The sequence below is a fragment of the Sordaria macrospora genome, chromosome 3 (assembly GCF_033870435.1).
Source record: "Sordaria macrospora chromosome 3, complete sequence".
In the NCBI taxonomy this organism is placed as follows: Eukaryota; Fungi; Ascomycota; class Sordariomycetes; order Sordariales; family Sordariaceae; genus Sordaria; species Sordaria macrospora.
Window position 1 is genome coordinate 5,518,222 of NC_089373.1, and position 22,442 is coordinate 5,540,663.

Sequence of the window (22,442 nt, forward strand, 5' to 3'; positions counted from 1 at the left end):
TGCCGCAATTGTGGTAATGAGAGGGATAGGGGGTTTGTGTGCGGAGGATAGAATGATTGTGACCAGGAGCGTGATTGATTGGAGGAGAGGTTAGCGGGAAATGCGAACAATGGCTGCTGAATGGGAAGTCGGTAGAAGAACCTGGAAAAGTTATCAGGAGTGTCTGGAGATGTTGGTGGGTGAGAGTTCGCGAGAAAAGATGATGCGATTTTGAGTTCAAGACATCAATCGGCAAATTTGGATGGGGGCTTTGGAGCATAGTGTCTGTGGACAGGGTCGGTATGGCTTGTCCCGAAGCCTTTTGTTGTTGTTGTTATTTTTAACGTCTACTTCCGCCTCCCGTAGGGCATGAGACGTGCCGCACCGGTGAGTCTAGCATACAAAATTAAGAGAAGTGCCCTAATTGTCCACCAAAACCATTAATCCGAGGGCAAACCGAGGCCTATTGCCAATGTAAATCATGTGTTGCCCATAGCGTAAACGCGGCCCAACACTTGTAATCGAATCGCCCAGTGGGCGAGCCGCCAGTATATGACGGAACCTGTAGCACAAAGGAAAAGGTAAAAGAAATGACAAAATCACTCCTCTCCGCTCTCGCTCTCGCTCTCCTCCTCCCGCAAGGCCTCCTCCCGCCTCCTTGCACGGTGAACTAGCCTGTCCAAGTCCATCGTAACCCTCTCAATATCGTGGCCATGGCCAACCTCCACCCCTCTACTCCGTAAAAACCCCGTAAGGCTGTCAGCGGCACCACCGCCGTCAGTGTGCTGTTGCCAGAGGGTCTGGCGCCATGCCTTTCTCGTGCAAGTCCACGAAAAGAAGTGCGAGGTTTGAGTCCTAGCGATAAAGCGCTGCCGGTAAATTCCAATAGCAAGGGAGAGATTCTCCCGCGTAGCCGCTTCGCCCGTGACGGGGGAAACTGCATATGCCTTCCTGCAGAAAAAGGGATAGAAGGGATTCTTCCAGCTTCCACAGAAGCATGTCAGCAGGGCGTCCTCGTGCTCGAAGCGCTCGTGGTAGTCCTTGAAATCCCCGTGGCCAGACCTGGCCGCGAGGAGGTGGTGCAAAAAGAGTCTGTCCAACTCTTTTAGTTCGTCCTTAGGCTTGATAGAGACCCCCAACTGGTAGTCTGCATAAGACTCTGGCTTGTTCGCGACATGATTTACACTGGCAATAGGCCTCGGTTTGCCCTCGGATCAATGGTTTTGGTGGACAGTTAGGGCATTGCTCTTAATTTTGTATGCTAGACTCACCGGTGCGGCACGTCTCATGCCCTACGGGAGGCGGAAGTAGACGTTAAAAATAACAACAACAACAACAAAATCTGGCTTGTTCGCGGCCCACCATGCCTTGAAATCCGTACGCGCCTCCCTCTTAGCAAGCCGCCTTGAGTGCGCAAGGGTAGCCAAGCCTTCATTGACTACCTCTCCTCCTTCGGCGCCCGCCTTAGCGAGCTCGTCAGCAATCTCGTTGCCCGTGATGCCCTTGTGGCCGGGAACCCAGCGGACGTCCACCAGACTGGGGCCATAGCCCTTTCGGATGGCGCGGAAATCGAGGAAAGCCGCTTGTGACGACGCAGCTGGGGTTCCTCGGAGTCCTCTAATGACGGACGTGTTATCAAGGCATATCGTAATGCGTGGTCGGGCCTGTGCCTCCGGGAAGAGCGCCACAGCGGCCTTGAGACCATGCCGCGCGCCTTCCGCCTCCGCATCGAAAACTTCCGCTTGTTCTAGCTGACCGCATCCGCGGCCGAGTTCTGTCTGTCCTTGAAAGATTACGTAGCCAAAGCCTACGCACTCGCCCTCTGGTCTTTCTTCGGCGTCGGGGTCCTCCGCGTGCGCTGGGGGGCCCATCTGCTTAGCTATCATAGAGCCGTCGGTGTAAACGACAATCTCCGAGGGATCTCGTTGGAGAAGCCATTCTTTGAAATCCTTGGCAGCCCTGTCCTTAGACGTGGGCGCTGGATCTTTGTGAGTGTCTCCGTTATAGACGGGCGGCTGTAGAACCGGCCGCGGGAAAGGCAAGACGAGCTGTGCAGCCGTCTGTAGAGTTGTAGGGTGGCGAGGCAGGCCGTGCGGCGTCCTTCGGGGTTCCGAAAGACGCGGGACGAGCGGGTGGGCGGGATCTAAGATGAGGAGGCGCACAGCGTGCCGCCGCCGGGCCGCTTCTAGAAGAGGGGGGACGGGAGGCAGGCTAGCTTCGCGGTAGAGAATGGCTAGGCGCGTCGTTCTTCACACTGGTAAGCTGGCGCGGATAGCAATGTTAACCGCGGTCTGGACTTTATGGACGAGGTCCGCCAGTCCATTGCTAACAAGCGGAAACTCCCCTTGTTTACGGTGAAGGGCGTGCTTCTTGTGGCCTGGCACCAGATTTCGGAGCCAAATAGGGCCTTTGGCAGGACGACAGCCTTCATAGCCTTCACTATGGAACCTGGAGGGGCGCCGTGGTATACTCTGTTGAGACCGCGTATGTGGCGGACTACCTGCTTGGCGGAGGCGAGCCCTGAGGGAGCCCGCATCTGAGACGGCGCATAGGAGTGGTCACCCCTGGGGGTTTCCTCACGACGCGTCAAGACGTTATGCAAGATGCCAGATCATATCAGTAGTTTTCGACCGAACTAGTGCTGTTCCAGACCTGTGCTTAGGGCCGTCCGCCATTCGCGAAGTCTTTTGGGCAAGATGATTGAGTGCTTGTTGGGCTGGGGGGGATTTTGGATTTCTGTATGTAAGGTACATGTACTTGCCGAAGGTCTGTATGACATGGCTTATCTTGCCGGTGGGTAGTAAATGGGATTTAAGCTACAACCCCGTATACCCTCACAGTCAAGTTAAAAGTCAAGTTCAAAGTCAATTCTCCTCTGCTATCATCTCCATGTCATCCAAAACACAATCTCAAAAGTCAAAAACCCAAGCAATCCAGAACTGAAAGCCAACCAATCAAGCCCCCCTTGCTTTTCCCTTAGAGATATGTTCTCCTTCTCCTTCCCCTTCTCCTTCCACAGTTCCGCTTAAAGCAGCTCACCAGCAGCCGCCAATGCCTCCCGCCTGCTGCTGCTCTGAGGATCAAGATACGGCCTCTCGCCAAGCCCAACCGCGCGGTTACCGAAGCGCTCGCCTTGGCCCTCGTAGTCGAAGGTAGCTGTATGGAAGACGCTTCTGTTGTCCCAGATTGCTGCTCGTTTGTTAGCTTTCCTTCTTTCCCTTTCTCTTTCCCCGTTCCCCTTCCCCTCTCCATCCACTCCAGAAACAAGGAAAGAAAGACTTACCGATATCATTCTCATTACTCCACTTAAACCTGACCTGCAAATCATGGTTCCTCTCTAACAACTCAACAAACCACCCAAGCAGCTTCTGGCTTTCCTCCTTCGTAACGCCATTGACATGCTTCACATGTCCGCCCACGGGATACACGCTCTTCCAGCCAGTAACAGGGTTGGTCCTGACAACAGGATGCACAGCCTTGAGATCAGTCCCCACATTCTCCGGCGCACCACGGGCCTCCGCATAGATCTGAAACCCATTCAGTTCCGCCGCCTTGTTGAACCCCGGCTGCTCGAACGTAGCAGTCAACCCCTCCAGAAACTTCTGATACGGCTCCGAGATGCGATCATAGATCTCGTATCCAGAACCCCAGAGGGTATCACCGCCTGTCTTGGGCAGCTGTACCAGACGGAGAGAAGTATAGTCGGCAGGGACAGGCTCAAAGGCAATGTCGGAGTGCCATTGCGAGGTGTACTGCTTCTTGGTGGACAGCTCTTCGGCCTTCTCGCCGGACCAGTCACGGTAGAGCTTGCGGTTTTGGACGGAGGAGATGGTGGAGATTTCGGGGTCGTTGCCCCCCAACTCGCGGTCCGAGTTGAGGATCGGGTGGATGTGCAGACCGGAGGTGGAGGGGCGGCCGGTGAGCTCGCCGAGGCGGAGGATTAGTTGTTTTTGGAGGTCGTTGGTTAGGTTGTTTTGGGCGCGGAAGAAGACGACGCCGCGGCGGGAGACTGGGAGATGCCCGGTTAGTGTGACGAACAGCGGAAGGGGGTGAAGACGAGATAAGAGGAGGGGGAGGGATGAAGGGGAGACAAACTGGTAATAGCCAAATCCCGAATAAGCTCATCAGCATTAGGAGCATTGAGCCACTCGACAAGGTTGGCCTTGGGGAACTCGCGGCCAATGATGGGAGTCACGTCGAAGTGCTCATACTGATCCAGAACACCGGAGAGCTTGAGGGGTTCGACGTGCTGAGCGTGCTGGGTAGGAGCACCTTGCTGGGTAGCCTGGTTCTTGACGTTGATGGTGGTCTGGACAGCAGCCTGGACGGCCTCGACAGCGGAAGGAGCCATGATTGTTGTGGTTGTTGGGTGAGTGTTGATGTTGATGTTGATGGTTGGAAGGGAGTGAACGTTGGATGACTTGACTAGCCTGGAGTGAAGAACAGGACTGGAACTCAAAGTGATGGCTTATCACTCAACCTCTTTTATAGATGATCGTCAGGTCCGGAGAACTGTATAAGTTCGGAAACCGGAAGACCACATGGAGTTTTGTGCATGCATTGTTCGTGGTCCCCGTGCTTCGAAGGACGAACCTCCTCCGTTGTTCGCAGCGAAGACACCATCCAATAGCGTCGTGATGCCAATCATAATGATTGACTACATGACGAGATATGGCGAATTGGTGTCGACATGCTTCAGTTATCCATGAATAGCATCTTTCGTGATTCCGTGATCGGTGTCCGTTGCCGTATCGGTGCCGTTCTGTGCGGGGAAGTGCCGAACGAGGGTGTATTGGATTGTAACATCGATGCCGTGATGTCGTGAAGCTGGGCATTTATTACCAAAGGGGGTATTCATCTCGCGTCGGCGTAAAGAGAAGCTTGATCGGGTAGGTCATCTTGGCGCCGCAGTGTTGGGTAGACGGCGGCGACACGGGTACAACTGCCAAAGAGACAACAGGTCTGGAAGACATTGGGGTTAGCGCTTATCTCCATCGCTACAAACTTGGTGCAGCAAGTGGTAGCGACATCCTGCAACATCTGGGTTGCTGCCGCGATGTCCCAATTGACCAATGGTTGCGCTGCCTTTGTCATTCACGTCAGGGTCAGGGTCGAGCACGTCAACACCAGCACGCCATCACCACCCGGCAAATTGCCAATAACTACCCCTCTCCCCCCACGCATTGACTGAGGGGACCCCGCGATGTCGACTATTGATGTTTCTCCGATATCATGAACTATTTCGCGATTTTTTTGAGGTTGCGCAAGATGTTGTTCGGAAGCATGGGATGGCGAGTGAGTGTCGGAAATGGTGTTGAGACACTCGATTATAATTGAAAGACTGCAAGCTTTGCCTTGAACAAATGGCGTTGTAAACCAAGCTCAATCTCTCCCTAGAACTTTGAATAAGTCTTGATGGCTTCAAGTGTTATGGTTGAGGCGAAACTTTTGAGTGTCCAGACCGACCAAACCAACGATGCGAATGAAAACCGCCACGCGTTCCGTGTGTGAGGCTCAACCTCCCACTCCAACCACAATACTGCTACGCTCCCCACGAAGCTCGAACCCTTCAGCCAGAAGCGCCAAACATTATTTGTGGCTTGGTCCAGAATCCGGAGCTCGTTCCCATTGGGTACAGTCTAGATGTTGCTGTAAAGTTCCAGACCAGATGCAGACCCTTATCGCTTCCCATCGATTCCCACGCCAACCTCATTCCAGCCAAGGATCACGTCTGCACGGTCTATCAACCTGTGGCGCTGGCTAGACCTCCCAGGCGTCGTCCTCGCTGTGTTCTTGTTGCCTCCTCGTTGCACCTCGTTTTCGACATCATGGCGCCCAGAGCTTGGGACACAGCTTGGACGTGGCGAACCATACACTGGAATTCATGTGGAAGCGCCGTCTATGAAGCCGTACCAGCAGTTCGGTCGAGGGTTGAAATGGCACGCACTGCGGGAGGTGGCATCCTATTCGGTATTGCTGGCATGGCTGGCTACGACGTCGGATTCCGTGGTTGTTTGGTACTCCATTGTATGCATTGTATGCGTCCCTCTGTAATGATGTGCAACTCCGTCGCCATGTCGAAATACGTCCCCTGGATGCCGTGAACCCATTGCAACAATTAAGTGCTTGTCGTCCGTTGTCTTTGTCGATCTCAGCCCCGAGGGCTGTAAACTCATATAGAGATCCGTGTTCCCGGTTGTTGACCATGATGTCTTCGTTGTAATCGTGCAACCACCGACTCTCGAAGGGAATGTTCGAGTCTCTCATATTTGAATCCCATCTCCTCTTTTTGTCATTATTCAACACAAGCCCTGAGTCTTCTTCTCACCAAAGGTCCAGTCGGCTGCTCGCCACAAAACAACCATCAAAATGGCAACAGTCCTCGCAAAAGGTGGCACCCCGCCCAAACCGGCTCCCACTCCCTCAGACAGAAACGGAAACAACTCCCCTACTCTCGAGTCTTCCGAGTCCAAAGGCTCCAAGTCCAACATCGTCTCCACGTCCTCGGAATCCCTTTCTTCAATCCCTCCACTAGGCGTAGCAGTCGAAGAACGTCGCTTCTGGTTCCAACGTGCCCAGTCCTACGATCCCGGCGCCATCGCTACACAAGTGTCGGTGTTTGATGACCCTGATACGGCGGAGAAGTATCAGCCTCGGCCGGATTGGTGAGTTTCCTTCGCATCCTTCTTCTCCTCCCCTTCCTCTTATGCCTGCTGGATGAATGATCGCTGACGCTGGGTCGGCTGTAAAGGGAAAACATCCACCGCTTTGACCCCCTCGCACGCTGGACATGGGGCGAAGAACATCGGCTTATCCGCAAGATCGACTGGCGCATCATGGTGTGGGCGTGCATCATGTTTATGGCGCTGGAGCTGGATCGGGCGAATATCGGCCAGGCGTTGACGGATAATTTCTTGGGAAACTTGGGGATGACGACGAATGGTTTGTCTTTTCTCCTTCTCTTTCTGGTCGACCCAGTCTTACTTCTTCTCTCTTTACCCGATTCCTCCGGGCCATCACCTACACACACTCCTCCTTCACCTACACACACTCCTCCCTCACCATACCCATCCATCCACTCAGGTCCCATAATTGCCCAAACATTTGCTGACAGAGAACAAACCGTGCCGCAGACTACAACCTAGGCAACTCAGTCTTCAAACTCGCCTTCCTCTGCGCCGAGCTTCCCTCCCAGCTCGTCTCCAAATGGGTCGGTCCCGACCGCTGGATTCCCGCGCAGATGGTTCTCTGGTCCATCGTGGCGACCTGCCAATTCTGGCTTTCCGGTCGAACCTCCTTCCTCGCCTGCCGGGCCCTGCTCGGTATCCTTCAAGGCGGCTTCATCCCAGACGTGATCTTGTACCTCAGTTACTTCTACAAGCACCATGAGTTATCCCTGAGACTGGGCTTCTTCTGGACGGCCATGAGTGTTGCGGATATTGCGAGCGCGCTGTTGGCGTATGGGCTGTTGCATATGAGAGGCGTGCAGGGGCATGCGGGGTGGAGGTGGTTATTCTTGATTGAGGTGAGTCGGCCTGGGTGGTGACCGAGAAGGGTGGAAGAGGTGGTTGCTAACAAGAACAGGGCCTAATGACACTCATCATCGGCATCTTTGCTTTCGCTCTCATGCCTGCGGGCCCTTGCCACACCGCCAGCTGGTTCCGCGGCAAGAACGGGTGGTTCACCGAAAAGGAAGAGAAGATCATTGTCAATCGCGTTATTCGCGAAGACCCAAGCAAGAGCGACATGCATAACCGTGAGCCCATCACGCCGAGACTTCTCTGGCAGAGCCTCAAGGACTTTGATCTTTGGTTCGTCGCCTCCCCTTCTCTCTTCATACCACTCGGTACGGTACTAACACGACCGCAGGCCCCTCTACATCCTAGGCCTAGTCTTCCAAATCCCCATGACGCCCATAGCCCAATACCTAACCCTCACCCTCAAGGGGCTACACTTCGACACCTTCCAAGCCAACCTGCTCACCATCCCCTACACGGTGCTACACATGATCACCATGCTCGGCATCACCTATCTCGGGGAAATATTCAACGAGCTCACCCTGATCGCGGCATCGGGGCAAATCTGGGCTTTGCCGTTCCTCATCTACCTTAACACTGTCGACACCACGGGCGTCAATAGATGGGTCATCTATGCCGTCACAACGCTCCTGCTGGGATATCCGAATGCGCATCCGATTCAGGTCGGGTGGAATTCTAGGAACTCGAATACGGTTAGGTCGAGAACGGTGTCGGCGGCTTGTTATAATATGTTTGTGCAGGCGGGGGGGATTGTGAGTTCGAATATTTATCGGAAGGGTGAGTCGTCTGGTTTGCTTGATCGCTTCATTTGCTAGGGTCCTCGCGTGCTTCCTCGTTCGGTTGCGTCGACGGCGACTGGTGGCCAGGGTTCGGGTTCGATACGGTGATGGGAGAATAAAAGAATGCTAACAACAACGTAAAACAGACGACGCACCACTATACAAGCGCGCCAACAAGCAACTGCTGGCCGTCTGCTGCATGAACATTGTGCTGTATATCCTCGTCAAGCTGTACTACATCTTCCGCAACAAGCAGAAGGCGAAGAAATGGGAGGCCATGACGACGGAGGAGAGACTTGGGTATTTGGCGAACACGAATGACAAGGGGAACAAGAGGCTGGATTTCAGGTTCCAGCACTGAGGTGGCTACATTCGAGATGTTGGATTGGTTGCGGTGCCAATTTGGGGGTGTTCATCGTGTGTCGGGGGTGACAATTGACGGACTGTGGATGTCGAGGGTAGGTGACGAAAATGACCGTGGCAGAAATGAAATCTGAACATGAGCTTGGAATCAAAGTCGCTGTAAAATTGTTAGTGGCATTCTCCAATTCCATCTTTATCGGACTTCTCCACACGGTGGCCCCTCCAGTTCACTCTGACCCCACATTAGCTCCCGGACCCCGCACCCGCACCCACTCCCGGTGAACGACCGCGGCGTGACATCAGGGCAATCACCAATTTGGTGCCCCGTGCGTGACCGTAGCTAGCAATAGGCCAATGACCTCTTGCATGTCAACGACATGTCTTGAAAACCCGCCGACTGCTTCTTCCGTATTGTCATTTCCCTCCGTATCACCCTCCCATGAACCCCCATCGTGTCGCATCGTTGACAGCTCGTCATTGCTGGTCCGGTGCCGCTCGTCCTTTTGCAGCAGGTATTGTTCAGCACCCGAGCTCTGAAAGTAAAAGTCAACAAAGACCCGCCTCCGCCGCCCCCGCGTTCCACTCAGCCGCTGCCGCTGCCACTGCCAACTTCAACTCTTCAGCCTCATCAGTCTATCGTCCGGTTAGTGTTCAGCGGGCGCAAACCAAAGGCCAATTCGGTGAGTCGCGATGAGATGGAAGAGCGTGATCCTGAGAAATTGCTCTCTCAGCAGCCCCGCAATTGAAGCCGCCCGTACCTGCATCAACAGGACCCCTGAACCCACTGACTCAATCGCTAACAGTTCATAAACAGCGCTCCATAACAATATCCCCCGCCAACCACACCCAAACCTGTTAGTGCAAGCCGTCCCCCCCGGCCCGAGTTCCGGCAGGGTTTTCACAAATTTCTTTCAATCAATCCCCGAATCACCGGATCCGTGCCCCGAGTCATCCCGTCGTCACACCACTCCACATTTCAACCCTTCCCTTTCCCACTCATCTCGATCTCAACCACATCACCTCATCGCATCACCTCGCCCTTACCTTCAATTCCCTCTTCCTTTCTCAATTTTCAACTCACCAACCGGGCCACCAACTCACACCCCTCAATAGTACCCGTCACCAACCCCTCCACACAACCGCCAAAATGTCCATCCCCACCGACGCCGCCGCGGCCGCCGCCCTCGTCGAAGAATCCAAGCGTCTCGCCGCCTTCCAAGCCGTCAACAACCACCTCCTCCCCTCCTACCGCCACATCGGCATCGGCTCTGGCTCAACGGTAGTCTACGTCGTCGCCGCCATCGCCCAGTTCCCTTCATCCATAACTTCGCACATGACCTTCTACCCGACCGGCGCGCAATCCGAGGCTTTGATCGAAGACGCGGGCCTTAAGCTCGCTTACATCAACAAGCTTCCCCCCGGGCAGCTTCTGGACGTCTGTTTCGACGGCGCCGACGAGGTCGACGCTTCGCTTAACCTAATCAAAGGAGGCGGAGCCTGCCTCTGGCAAGAAAAGATCGTCGCCACCGCCTCGCGCAAGTTCGTGTGCGTCGCCGACTTCAGGAAGATTAGTTCCCGCGAGCAAGGCCTGGGGACGCAGTGGAAGAAGGGCATCCCCATTGAGGTGTTGCCGATGGCTGCGCCGCGGGTTTTGGATGAGTTGAAGAAGCTGGGAAGTTTGGGACCCAAGATTCGGCCGGGCACGCCGGGAAAGGCGGGGGCGATCGTTACGGATAATGGGCTGTGGATCGTCGATGCGCCTTTTAAGCCTTTGTTGGCGGATAAGGAGGATGTGCCGGAGGGCAAGCAGGATGGGGAGGATGGCGTCTGGACGGTGGATGGGCTGGCGGATAGGTTGATTAAGATTCCGGGCGTGGCGGAGATTGGACTGTTTTATGGACAGAGCGGGCTGGAAGTGGAGAGCGGGGCGCAGAAGCCGGTTGCGGCCTACTTTGGAATGGCGGATGGCACGGTCAAGGTGCAGACTTTGGAGAAGGGGTTGGTATGAAGTACTACGAAGGGGTAAAAGATGATGAGAGACAGGGGCGTTGATTCGAGGATAAAGGGGCGTTGACTCGAGGATAAAGGGGCGTTTACTCGAGGATAAAGGGGCGAGAAAAAAGGTGAATGGACATGGTCTGCGATATGATATACGTTGCGGGATGCTGAATCGAATGTTGATTGCGTTATGTTCCACAGGGGTCGTTGAAGCTTGGTCGCGTAGATATAGGGAAGGAAGGTGTGTGAAATCAAGCTCTTTAGACAAACGATATATAAACCTCTATGAAATCTCGTTGCCCGGTTTTCCTCCGACCTACCTTTTATCCCACATTTTTCACATTTCCAACTTGAACACGCCTCATCGTGCTCGTACCACCACGCCATTCGCCTTTCTGCCACACTCTCCGCACCACCCCTTAGCCTTGTAACTATTCAGTCCGTCTCTCGTCGGTGGCGCGTACTTGAATGGTCTCCCTCTTTCTCCGTCGACCCCAGGGCCACCAAAGTTAACCCTCATCCTCACCTCACAATGGGCAAATGTCCGTGTGACAGTTACAGACTCCCGTGGTCTATGTCCCTGCCTGCTAGAGGTTCACGTCGGTGCACCCTGCAAAATCCACAATCACGACTATCATCCCCCTTCCATGTGGTAGAGGAAAGTTCCAGGTTGCTTCTCTTTCAGGTCCATATCTCCAGCTGTTCCCTTTGCAAAGCGATAGCCCCCCACAAGCTCAAGGTTATCGTCCCACCAAAGAGGGCGATAAGGCTGGCGATGACCGATAGGTTGGGCTCCGGGAGGATTACGAGGGTGATGCAAATCATGAGGAAGGGGGCTGCGGCGATCATGCCGATATGGAGTGCATTTGTTACGGCTGAAAATACTTGGACGATGTCGTAGAAGCTGATGGGGCGTTCGTTATTGGGGGGTGAGTCGTGGTCTGAAATTTCCTTGTTTGGGAGTTTGGGTACACTGGGGGTTTGGAGTGTGAAGTGGAAGGGGGGGACTGAGTGACTGGGCGTGGTTGAGGTGGTTGAGGTAAGCTGAGTTTGGGTGGTAGTGGTACGGGTAGTCCAAGGCCCAAGGGAAAAGGGCTTGCTGGGGGTATATATCTCCGGTTGTGTCAAAGATTTGTAGGCAGGGACGATGTTGCACTGAGAAATGGAAGGAACGATCAAGAAGGTCATCGACAAGGAAGTGGTGTTTTCTTGTAGGACGTTCTTAGTACCACCGGAAATTCTCACGACATCTTTGTTAAAGTTGAATGCTCGCATGAGAGTCCGTGGATGTATCTCATTGATTCCATTCATCGTGCTTCATTTCCATTCCAAGCTTGATCGGAATGTCACTTCATTCACATTGAGTCTTTTCGGGTTGTTATCTTCCGGAAAGAACAACATGTAGGGGCAGCCAAACAGGGCAAGCGCAACTCGCTAAAAAAGGGTAGAGCGTCGGCGGGCTGTTGGCAGAAGTCATTGAAGTTGCAGATGCAACGGGGAAATGCTCCCAAACATGGCACATTAAGAAGTCCTCCCGCATAATTGAAGTGACCTTGATTCTGTCTCATCATAGCGCCCACTATGATATTCACAAACGTAAAGGAAGAGTGTTAGGGTTCTTTCTGTTATACTATCTTGCAGAAAACTCAAGTGTTAGGTGAAAACGGCGTTTAATATCCGCTTTTCATTATCTCAACATGACCAGTGCTTCCCAACCGACGGTACAGATACGGTACCATCCCGTCTCTAGATGGCGTAGAGGAAGTAGACGATGAACCAGCCAATTACTGTGATGGCAATATAGATCTGCTGTGCGTATGGGTTTAGGTCGGGGTCCCGGACTTGCACATCCATGTTAATCGTTTGACCGGGGTTGGTGGGGTTCGTGGTGGTGTTTGAAGCCATGGTTTGGGAATTGGGACGACGGACGAGGATGGAGATTTGAAAGCTGTCTGTCTGGAGCTGGTTGTCAGGATAGTGGGGAATGGAATTTTGGACTGGAGTGTACTGAATCAGTGCTGGGAGTGCACTTGGTAGATCAGGTGTGGTGTAAGGTACCTCTATTATATAACTGTATCTGGTTATGTTAATTCGTCAAGCGGTTATGTTCTTATGTACAGCGCCTTTTGTTGTTGTGTCGGGTACACTACGCGTTCACCACCAATCCACTGGCTTTATTACGGGATTCAGGGCATTTCTAGTTTGTTCCAATGGTGATTGGTTTCTTATAGAATTGCCTACAACTTTGTTACATCTGAGCGCAGGACCCTTCCCTTGTGTGAGTGCAACTTAAAAGGAGAAAGAGTGACTGAGCAAGACATCGAAGTAGCATAAGAACATCCCCAAACGTGGCACGTGGATTCGACTACATTCATGATATGGAAGTGAGAACCTTCAAGCAGATTTCAATTTCGGCGAAGCCGGATCTAGATAGACTGCATGTAGCCCGTCTCCATTTCCTCCCAGCCAAACCAATATCTCCTCCCTTGCCCAATCCGTGACACTCTGGTTTTCCACACGGCAGTGCGACAACTTCGTCCAGCCGCTAGGAACATCCAGCAACTTCTGCTCCCCTTTTCTGTCCGAACCACTTCTCTGTCTTTTCTCTGGCTTCACTCGCTCCCTTAAGTCTTTCTCAGCAATGAGATTCTCCTGACTCCCACACTCCGACCAACCAGAACCCTGACCCATTCCCCAACCCTCGCCCCACGCCGTCGCCGACGACGACGATGAGCATCTCGGCCCACAAGGCTCCTCGTCCCGATGTAAGCACCGCCGATCCTTAGCCCCGCGCAGCTGAAGCAAGCGATCCATCTGGCTTTCTTGGCAATCGAAATGGTATTGCTGCGCAGTAACGATGGTGTCGATGCCGTTCTCCATCCTCTCCATTACTCGCAACAGTTCCACAGCTGTGTCCAAAAGCTTGTCTTTGAGACCCTTGGGCCACCACCCGTGGTTCCACGCTTTTTGGCTGATAAACCAGCAGATGAAGATGATGAGTCCGACGATGCCGCCCACACCGAGAAAGATGTTGGACCAGCTTGCGGAGAACTCGACGACGGTGACGGTTGCGGGGCTGATTGGCCTGTCCAAGCCTGAGGAGGAGTTGGCTGGTGGCGGTTAGACTTGGACGGGAGAATTGATGATGTTCGTCATGTTGATGTTGACGGTGGATGTGGGATTGGGGACCGTGAGTGCCTGGCTGAGAGCGTCGGTGATGGCGGTGGTGATGGCGTTGGTTCTTGGTGCCATTGTGTTGTGTTTGTGGGTGAGGTAGGTAGTTGTAGTGACTAAAGCTGAGTTAGATGAGGAGTGTCACCTAAAAAGATGATCGTGTTCAACAATACCTGTGGTGAGAAGCGTTCTTCGAGATGACTCGCTTCAGCTTGGTGGTTGGTAATGGAAAGGGAGAATTTTGCGGATGAGCAATGGTTGTAATAATAGCATATTTATAAGCTCCAACGCAGCAAATATTTCACGAAGTGAATTCTCATCGTTGAGAGGTGAAGGGGCATATTGGTGAAGGCATAGCCAAACCTTGGGAAAAGAACCTGAAGAGACTCCACCAAAAGGCCTACTTGAACCTTAGCGAAGACATCGTAGGTAAATGGGTACCTTCCCTGTAAGGTTTAAAGAGACTGTGAATGGAAGATGTGCTCCGATGGGCACCGTTGTAGTGCTCTCGATACTATGTCGGATGGTAACGTTAGAGCAAAAGTCTAGGTTTTGGAAGGCCTCAGCCCACGCGAGACACTCCCGATTTTATTGTAAAAGACCGCATCCGGTGACATTGCTGAACGTTGTGAAGGGAAGAAAATGGAACAAATGTTATAAGAAACAGAGAGGGTGCTCTTCATATACGTGGAGACAATTGAGATAAACAAGTCTAAACTGGTGTCATAAAAGAGCTTGTGGTGATGTTTGGTGCTTGGTGTTTGGAGTTTGATGCTTGTTAGTGTATTGCTAGATTATCGCTTGTTATAGCGCAAAGAACCTAACAGCCAATGTGCAAGTGCCCACAAAATGCGAAGCATTCGGGGAACCTAAGTGCGAGAGGTTGCGTGGGATGTTCAATCAGCCATATGATAGCCACTTGGCATTTGAGCACCGAAGTAAAACGCGGAAGACCCCGTTACTCTGGATGAGAATGGGTAACACGTCTAAGCACAGAGTAAACAAGTTTGACAACTGGTAGGTGACTGAAATAGAAAAGTTGGACTAGCTTGCTTTATTGATGTACTTTGTGTAGGCTCATGCCGCTAAAGTGTAGTGGGTATACAGAGTGTTACAGGGCATTCCATCTAACAGCAAAAGAGCAAGAATCATGTCCGGTCAAGCAACACATGAGAAAACAACCCGTCCAGTCATGATCCAACAAAACAAACACCCCATTGTTTCCTCCTCACCACTCGGCATCCTCATCCGACCCGTCTGATCCACTCCCAATCCCCAAAAATTCCCTCGCCCCCTTTACAGTTGGCGCCAACGCCACTTCAAGCACCGCCATTTCGAGCATCCCCTTCGGCATGTTCCAGTTCATCATCTCTTGCAAATCCAAATCAAACCAAACGTGATGAAACTTCTTCTTGACCAGCTTTCCAAACTTCTTCCCGTCCTTCGCCACCCTTTCATCCTTCCACTGAAACAAATCAACCGCATCTCTTGTCCAGGCCACAACTTTCTGGGTCCTTGCATACCTGAAGTCGTTGTATACGTAGAGTACCCGCTCGAGAATCATCTCCGTGTCCACTTCCCGTGCCTGCAAGTTTGAGCCTTGTAGCTCGGGGACCTTTCCCAATAACTCCGCCAGGACCAGCGCATCCTCGATTCCCAGCCCGCCTCCGGCCCCCAGATGCGGCCCCGTGGCGTGGGCTGCGTCGCCGGCTACGGCTACTCGACCAGCGTAATACTGAGGAAGAGGAAAGTCGTAGGTGTCGAAGATTCCCCATTTGACGATTGGTCCATCTCCCCCCTCGTTTTGTTCCGGGAACAGTTCAGCGAGCTTTTCCGCAGTGGGGTGCCATCCTTTAAAGGCCTGGCGGATATCCTCCTTGTTTCCAGGCAGGACATGTCTCTTCTCATCAGGCCACTCGTTGGGGTCGCTGATGACGGCTAGCATGTTTAGCACGGAGTTGTTGCCGATGGGGTAGGTTATGATGTGCGCGCCCGGGCCGTTGTACATGAATCTTGTTGAGCAACGGTACTGGCCTACGGCCTCGACGGCGCGGGACATGGGGACTAGGGCGCGGTAGCAGAACTTGTGGGTGTAGCCTGCTTTTGCTACAGCACGCCCTGGCCCGGAAGACGAAGAAGGATAGAGATGGGACTGGACGTGGTTGCGCAGCTTGGAGCGGATGCCGTCGCAGCCGATGACGATGTCTGCGGTGTCAACTGTGCCGTCGGTGAACTTAAGCAGGATCTTCCCTTTGGCGTCCTCGTCGGGGTTGTACCCTTCGTCGCCTGGCTCGAGAACTGTTTCGACGGTCTTGTTGAACTTGATCTTCTCTGGCGGGACAAGCTTCCCCCACTCCTCCAGAATCTCGGATCTTCTGCAGCCTAGGAATCCGTCCTTCCCCACGGGAAGGGAGTACAGCAGCTCGTCGTTGAGACCGTTGATCCACTGGAACTTGTCTTCGCCGTTCGGGTTAGCGGTGCGCTTGTAGGCGTGGTAGACTTCCGGGTTAAGCAGCTTCATGGCCTCTTCGGCGTTGGGGGAGAAACCGATGCCAGCGCCAATTTCGCGAAAGCCAGGGGAGCGCTCGTAGATCGTGTAAAGGACTCCACGGTGTTCAAGGCCGAGGGCAAGGTTGATGCCGGTTATGCCGCCGCCTATGATTGCGACGTGAAATGGAGTGGGAGAGGAGGCGTTGGTGGAGGAGATCGGGTTGTCGAGAGGGGCAGAGGGCCCAGAAGGAGGGTGACTTTGGGCGACTGAAGGCATTTCGGCTTTGAGTTGTCTGTTGATAGCAAGGTCTGGGAATGGTGTCGAGGGTTGTTGAAGATGTCTCTATTTGGCACGTTTCCGAGTTTCGAGGGTGTAGTGTCGTGGAAGCAAGACTGGAACGAAGTGTCGAGGACTCGAGTCGCGCGAGAAGCGAGGGATGCGCAGCGGTTTTGTGTAAATGTTAGCTGAATCTGGGGTTGGAATGTAGGGTGTGTCGCGGGGAAGACATGACTGAGACATGGTTCTGCATATGCTGGTGTGGTGTGTGGACGTCACTGGTCTCGGCTCGGGACTCGGGTGGGGGACGCCCGACTCTGTTACCTCGACTGTCGTGCAACACAACCGGTCCAATCCGAGCTCCCCGGACACAAACGTCAACGAAACATAAAGGACTTGTTTCATCTTCTTCTCAAAAGACAACCCCGACGACACCACAACACGAAACCACCTTTCCGACTTGAACCCCCCGCAACACGGTCACCATGCCGTTTCTAGGAGGAATCCCCGGCCACCCCAAGAGCAAGGTGCTTTTGACCGGCAAGTCCCCTTAACCCTCCCTAATCAACTCTTCAAGCCAACTAACGCTGTCAACAATAGGTGGCACCGGCTTCATCGCCTCGCACATCCTCGATCACCTCCTCGAATGCGGCTTCGACGTGGTAGTGACCGCCCGCTCGCAAGCCAAAGGCGAAAGGATTCTCGCCTCCATTGCCAATGCTCCTAACGTGGTCAGCAGCGTCGGCTGCAAGGTGACCTACGCCGTAGTAGACGATATTGCTCAACTGGGAGCTTTTGATGAGGTTCGCTTGTCCTTTTCCCTCCCGACCTCCATATCCCTTTCCCGGCCTCGTTTGGTACCAGCCACTAAGAACCATCTTCCACACAGGCCATCCAATCCAACGCTCCCATCCACTACGTCATCCACACCGCCTCCCCCTACCAACTCTCCTTCTCCGACCCCCTAAACGATTGTCTCCTCCCCGCCATGAACGGCACCATCTCCCTCCTGACTTCTCTGCAGCAACACGCCTCCCCTTCTTTGGCAAGGGTAGTCTTCACCTCCAGCAGCGCCGCCATCCTCAATCCACCCAACCACCGCGACGTGTACGATGAATCGTCCTGGCCCGATGACGAGACGCTGAACTGGGACATCGCCAAAGATCCCAACGCCCCTGGTGACACGACCTACAGAGCGAGCAAGAAGTATGCGGAGAAAGCAGCGTGGAAGTTCATGGACGAGCATAAGCCCAGTTGGGACCTGGCGACGATTAACAACACTTACACGTTTGGGCCGCTGCCGAGGAGCTTGGAGGTTAAGAACGGAGAGGAGTTGAAGGTGAATACTTCCAACGAGCGAATCGTCGATTGCCTCACTGGCAAATGGCATGACAAAATCCCGCCCACTGCACCAGTCTTCACTTTCGTGGACGTGCGGGACGTAGCAGTGGCCCATGTTCGGGCGATGACCAGACCCGAGGCCGGAGGAAAGCGGTTTTATGTCGTTGGTGGGCTCTTCAGCAACCCAAGGATTGCCAGTGTGATCCATGGTATGAGTCGGGCCAACAGTATTGGTTATGAAGGCCCGCAGATCGAGAAGGGAACGGATGTCGAAGTTTGTCAAGATTGTTTGATGTACGATGATTTCCCGTACAATACTCACTGGTCGTTTGATAACACCAGGAGCAAGGAAGTGTTGGGGTTGGAGTATAGAAAGTTGGGTGAGAGCGTGGTGGACACTGTTAAGAGCTTGAAGGGGATGGGAATTGGGATGGATGTTTTGCGGATTGATGGACATTGGTATGCCAATGAGAGAGCTTTGCCGAACTAAATCCGTGTTAACATTATCTAGCCAGAGAACCACTCAGGGTATCAAGGTAGAGTAGATTGAACTAACCGCTATCATATCCAAATGGCCAAATCCCAATCATGATCAGGCACTCTTATACTCCCCCTTAGCCACCCTCTCACAAACCTCCTTCAACGTCTGTCCCGCCCACTCGAAATCGCTCTCCTCCAAATAAACCTGCGCGCTCAACCTCGCCCAAAACCTCCTCCTATAAAACGTCATCGGCACAAAAGTGTTATACTCCTCCCGCAACACCTTATACATCCAATTGAACGCCTTCGCCGCCTCCTCCTTCGGGATCTCATACATCCCCTCGACCTCCTTCTCCTCCTTCTCCGTCAACTTCACCCCCGCCTTGAGATCAACCCCCGTCACAAGTGGCAACGCAACATTAACCATCGCGCACCTGACCAACGTCCCCTTCTTATTCTCCAACACCCTCGTGCCCAAAATCTCCGCCACCTTCTGCCCCCCCTCCCTCGCCAAGCGCGTCGTGTAAGCCATAATCCTTTCTTCCCCGCCAAGCACCTCCTCCCGCCACTTAATCGCGTCCTTGACGCAGAAAAACGGACTGTTATCCACCGTCCCGACAAACTCAAAGTTATTAACAAACTCGGACTTGCTAGTCGGCGGCAACGGGTTGAATCTCTCGCCCGTCTTGGCCACGAAGCCATGACTAGTCGGCAGCGTCGACCGAATCAAGTGCTGATTTCGCACGGGAACGTAGAAAACTGCACAGCCGCGCGGCGTGAATAGCCACTTGTGGCAGTTGCTGACCAAGAAATCGGGGTCGGTTTCGGAGATCTTGAGGTCCACCATGCCGATTCCCTGCGCGCCGTCGACGCATGAGATGAGGCCTTCGGATTTGCAGATTTGGATTATCTGGGGGAAGGGGAAGACCACGCCGGGCATTGAGGAGACTACGTCAATGACTGCTAGACGGGGACGCTTGCCGGCTGCGCGGCTGGCGGTGATTGCGGCGCGGAAAGCGGCGATGACGTCCTCGTCTTCGGCTGGGTACACGAGGGAGACGCAGCGTGAGCTAACGGCGTTGAGCTTATCTTCGATGACGTAGTCGATGGTCTTGCCGCAGGCGCCGTAGATGGTGTCGAAGTAGAGAATCTCGTCGAGGCCGTCGGGGGACCAGACGATGTTGCGCAGGACGGTGTTGACGCCTAGTGTGGCGTTGGAGACGAAGACGACGGTTTCGGTGGGGACTTTTAGAAGGGCAGCGACGGCGGCGCGGGATTCGTCGAGGAGAACGGGCGTTTGGTAGCGGATGAAGGAGTCTGGACGGGATTCGGCTAAGTCTTGGTAGGTGCGGAGTTGGGACTGGATGAAGCGGGGGATGGTGCCGAAGGAGCCTGGGGTTGTTAGTACTTGTGGTTATTGTGGATGGGGGAAGGGAAGAGAGGGAGGCATACCGTGGTTGAGGTTCCGGTAGGCAGGATCGTGGAGGAACTCCTTGAGGAGGGAATTGCCGAATGGCAGAGGGCCAGTCTGGGCATCGCCATCGGCCTTTTGCTGCAGAGGCAGCTCGACGGTTGTGGCGACCATGGTGACTGTTGTGTTTGGGGATGGACGATGACAATGTTTGCGATGAGTGAGTGAGGAACCGACTCCCTCAAATATAAAATCTCACGATACCTAAGACGTCGTTGTCCTGACTCAATGGAACCCCACTGATAGTACCCTGACACGTACCATGACTCCATCGGCCTGTTCATCGGATCCTTGCCAACCGGAACACCTCGAACCGGATCGTCGGATGTTGTCATTAGCGGGGGTTCCGTCGGCGCAGACAGTGACATGGACAGGGGCGTTTTTGCATGCATAACCCCACATTGTCGTTTTTTAGCTTGTCAGCCCTAGACCTTTCTAACCCTCTGGCGAGCTCGTGTTCTTGTTGATGACCTTCCAGAACCGTGATAAACCGTTTTTGACCGCTCCTATCTTCGGACTTGAGGTAGTACCTTGCCGTTCGAAGGGCGTGCTTGAGTCTCTCCGTCTTACGACGACGAGCGGCTGGATCCAGTGCTGCTGAAGATAGCAGAATGCATGCTGTCGGACTGTCGTTGAAAGCGGGGAATATGTCGAATGACGAGAGTCGGAAACTGACGGAATGCAGCGGGTGTGACGCACGCGGTTCGAAGCGGATCGTTTGTGCCGACCATCGGGTTTGTGACTCGTCAGGAGCTTTGTTGACATGGTGATGATGTAGGACAAACTTTGGTGTTTTCCTCGTTTGATGTTGTGCTGCCGTGGAAACTTTTCCTCTTTTGCTTCTAAATGTTAGCGACCAGCAACCCCCTTACAGCGGGTAACAGCGTTATGCCAAGCCGCGGTTGTTCGCCTGAAACTTACCTCAGTACAACTGGTACCGTAATAACGCAACATCACCACTGTTGTTGGCCCCGCTTCATGTTTCTCGACCTCACTTCATCATCGAACAACATCCCAACATGCGCACTAAGGATCTCCTCGGCATATCACCACCCAAAATGACCGCCGATGAGCCCCCATCTGAGTCTCTCTCACTCTGGGAGAAGCTTTCACTGATCTGGCTTATCCCGCTCTTCGGTGAGTCACCAGTTCATGCGCCCGTCACCACCCTAACGGCCTAACCCTCCCGTCGTCATCTCTCAGTCACACGATACTCACTAACACCAACCAGCCGCCCGCGTCCTCACCTTCCTCCTCTTCAATCGTAACCCCAATCTCCACTGGCGTCAAAACCTCGCCCTAGCCTACCTCAAAATGTCTCGCGCCACTTTTTCCGCCAAAACCCTACATCTCCAAGCGCGCCGGACTCCCACCGGCAAAGCGATAAAGAGTTATATCCACCAGCGTCGCATTGCCTATTCGACTGTTACTGTTCCTCTCACACACAATGCACCTTCAATTTCTTCCTTCTCCACCGATCTGGATGATCCCAGACTATCCCTAAAAAAGAATGTACCGGACCCGGTTCTTCACTTCCTCACCCCCGTCCCGTTGTACGTGAACAGACACGCTGCACGGAGTACAAGTAACAGGAAAACGACGCTCCTTTACTTCCACGGCGGCGGCTACGTGAACCCCCTAAGAGGAATGGGCCACATGCCATTTATTCTATCCTTATACAAAGCCTGCGGCGCCAAACAGACGGTAGTACTGGAGTATGCTCTGGCGCCTGAACACCCCTACCCCGCCCAACTGATGCAGGCCGTCGCTACACTACGGTACCTGCTCACCGACATGTTGCTCTCGCCCTCCGATATTGTCCTAGCAGGTGATAGCGCCGGTGGACAATTGGTTGGAGCATTGTTGGCGCACCTGGCGAAACCAAGTCCTTACGCCCCTGCTGTCAGAGAATGGAGAGATGGCGAGGATATCTTCAAGGCGGCGGTGTTCATCTCTCCGTGGGCATTCATGCAACGGCCTGGAGATTTGTTTGAGGCTGATGATAAATGGGACTATCTGTCGCGCGGCCAGGGTGGGCGGTTCCAAGATTTGTGGGATCCGAAGTTGGATGATGTGTGGGCAAATTTGTGCGGTTTCTCTGACGACCAAGATGCGCAGGAAGAAGTTTGGGGACGGGTATTTGGACGTGATGGGAAAAGGGCAATGGTGGAAAAGACGTTGGTTACGGTGGGCACGGCAGAGGTGTTGTTGGACAGTTGTCGGCGGTTTGGGAGGGAGTGTGTGGGTGGTGAGACGGTTGTGGCGGATTGGGAGACGGATATTGATGGAGAGATAAAGGGGAAGGATGTGGTAACGGTGGAGTGTGTAGGGGAGGCGCATGTGCAGCCGGCGTTGGATGCGGCGTTGGGGTATGAGGACGGGGTGATGATGAGGGTTATTTTGGCTTGGTTGGAGGGTATTGCTGTTTAAAAGTCTTGACCACATACAGGATGTGTCGCTGGGAAACGGCATGAGGCTTTGAATGTGTGAAAAAGAAGGAAATAAAAAAATCATCTGACCTGGCACCCAAGGCAGTCTCCCATTTGCAACCT

At 53.6% G+C, this 22,442-nt stretch overlaps 9 protein-coding genes across 9 annotated transcripts; 4 read left to right on the top strand and 5 right to left on the bottom strand.

Moving 5' to 3' along the window:
- Positions 1-1,271: 1,271 nt before the first annotated feature.
- Positions 1,272-1,850, bottom strand: SMAC4_13570 (uncharacterized protein; the record flags this gene model as incomplete). The annotated part of the gene is made up of 1 exon (XM_066091471.1): positions 1,272-1,850. The coding sequence occupies one exon, from the start codon at positions 1,848-1,850 to the stop codon at positions 1,272-1,274; it is 579 nt and encodes a 192-aa protein (XP_065946661.1).
- A 1,154-nt stretch (positions 1,851-3,004) lies between these two features.
- Positions 3,005-4,330, bottom strand: SMAC4_07308 (uncharacterized protein; the record flags this gene model as incomplete). Its single annotated transcript, XM_003347884.1, has 3 exons — positions 3,005-3,168; positions 3,263-3,988; positions 4,075-4,330. The coding sequence occupies 3 exons, from the start codon at positions 4,328-4,330 to the stop codon at positions 3,005-3,007; spliced, it is 1,146 nt and encodes a 381-aa protein (XP_003347932.1).
- Positions 4,331-6,348: 2,018 nt separating this feature from the next.
- Positions 6,349-8,810, top strand: SMAC4_07307 (uncharacterized protein; the record flags this gene model as incomplete). Its single annotated transcript, XM_066090607.1, has 6 exons — positions 6,349-6,644; positions 6,731-6,921; positions 7,113-7,504; positions 7,564-7,790; positions 7,849-8,294; positions 8,443-8,810. The coding sequence occupies 6 exons, from the start codon at positions 6,349-6,351 to the stop codon at positions 8,655-8,657; spliced, it is 1,767 nt and encodes a 588-aa protein (XP_065946662.1). The 3' UTR covers positions 8,658-8,810.
- Positions 8,811-9,091: 281 nt separating this feature from the next.
- Positions 9,092-10,921, top strand: SMAC4_12866 (uncharacterized protein). Its single transcript, XM_066091120.1, has 3 exons — positions 9,092-9,339; positions 9,474-9,513; positions 9,773-10,921. Exons 1-3 carry the CDS (start codon positions 9,099-9,101, stop codon positions 10,665-10,667), a joined length of 1,176 nt encoding a protein of 391 aa, XP_065946663.1. The 5' UTR covers positions 9,092-9,098; the 3' UTR covers positions 10,668-10,921.
- Positions 10,922-12,403: 1,482 nt separating this feature from the next.
- Positions 12,404-13,909, bottom strand: SMAC4_07305 (uncharacterized protein; the record flags this gene model as incomplete). Its single annotated transcript, XM_003347882.2, has 3 exons — positions 12,404-12,609; positions 13,333-13,708; positions 13,784-13,909. 3 exons carry the CDS (start codon positions 13,907-13,909, stop codon positions 12,404-12,406), a joined length of 708 nt encoding a protein of 235 aa, XP_003347930.2.
- Positions 13,910-14,875: 966 nt separating this feature from the next.
- SMAC4_07304 (uncharacterized protein) lies at positions 14,876-16,598 on the bottom strand (the record flags this gene model as incomplete). The annotated part of the gene is made up of 1 exon (XM_003347881.2): positions 14,876-16,598. One exon carries the CDS (start codon positions 16,596-16,598, stop codon positions 15,060-15,062), a length of 1,539 nt encoding a protein of 512 aa, XP_003347929.1. The 3' UTR covers positions 14,876-15,059.
- A 485-nt stretch (positions 16,599-17,083) lies between these two features.
- Positions 17,084-18,484, top strand: SMAC4_07303 (uncharacterized protein; the record flags this gene model as incomplete). Its single annotated transcript, XM_066090606.1, has 3 exons — positions 17,084-17,138; positions 17,199-17,401; positions 17,488-18,484. The coding sequence occupies 3 exons, from the start codon at positions 17,084-17,086 to the stop codon at positions 18,427-18,429; spliced, it is 1,200 nt and encodes a 399-aa protein (XP_065946664.1). The 3' UTR covers positions 18,430-18,484.
- Positions 18,485-18,492: 8 nt separating this feature from the next.
- Positions 18,493-20,024, bottom strand: SMAC4_07302 (uncharacterized protein). Its single transcript, XM_003347879.2, has 2 exons — positions 19,872-20,024; positions 18,493-19,811 (listed from the first exon to the last, which is right to left on the bottom strand). The coding sequence occupies exons 1-2, from the start codon at positions 20,002-20,004 to the stop codon at positions 18,532-18,534; spliced, it is 1,413 nt and encodes a 470-aa protein (XP_003347927.1). The 5' UTR covers positions 20,005-20,024; the 3' UTR covers positions 18,493-18,531.
- A 731-nt stretch (positions 20,025-20,755) lies between these two features.
- On the top strand, positions 20,756-22,320 carry SMAC4_07301 (uncharacterized protein; the record flags this gene model as incomplete). Its single annotated transcript, XM_003347878.2, has 2 exons — positions 20,756-21,027; positions 21,122-22,320. The coding sequence occupies exons 1-2, from the start codon at positions 20,910-20,912 to the stop codon at positions 22,318-22,320; spliced, it is 1,317 nt and encodes a 438-aa protein (XP_003347926.2). The 5' UTR covers positions 20,756-20,909.
- Between the last annotated feature and the right edge of the window lie 122 nt (positions 22,321-22,442).

Excerpts from the sequence above, each read along its gene's own strand:
- SMAC4_12866 (XM_066091120.1), top strand. The coding sequence starts at position 9,099 with ATGAACCCCCATCGTGTCGCATCGTTGACAGCTCGTCATTGCTGGTCC. Across the intron at positions 9,340-9,473 it reads GCAAACCAAAGGCCAATTCG|CGCTCCATAACAATATCCCC; the intron begins GTGAGTCGCGAT and ends GTTCATAAACAG. Across the intron at positions 9,514-9,772 it reads CGCCAACCACACCCAAACCT|TACCCGTCACCAACCCCTCC; the intron begins GTTAGTGCAAGC and ends ACCCCTCAATAG.
- SMAC4_07302 (XM_003347879.2), bottom strand. The coding sequence starts at position 20,004 with ATGGTCGCCACAACCGTCGAGCTGCCTCTGCAGCAAAAGGCCGATGGC. Across the intron at positions 19,812-19,871 it reads CTACCGGAACCTCAACCACG|GCTCCTTCGGCACCATCCCC; the intron begins GTATGCCTCCCT and ends TAACAACCCCAG.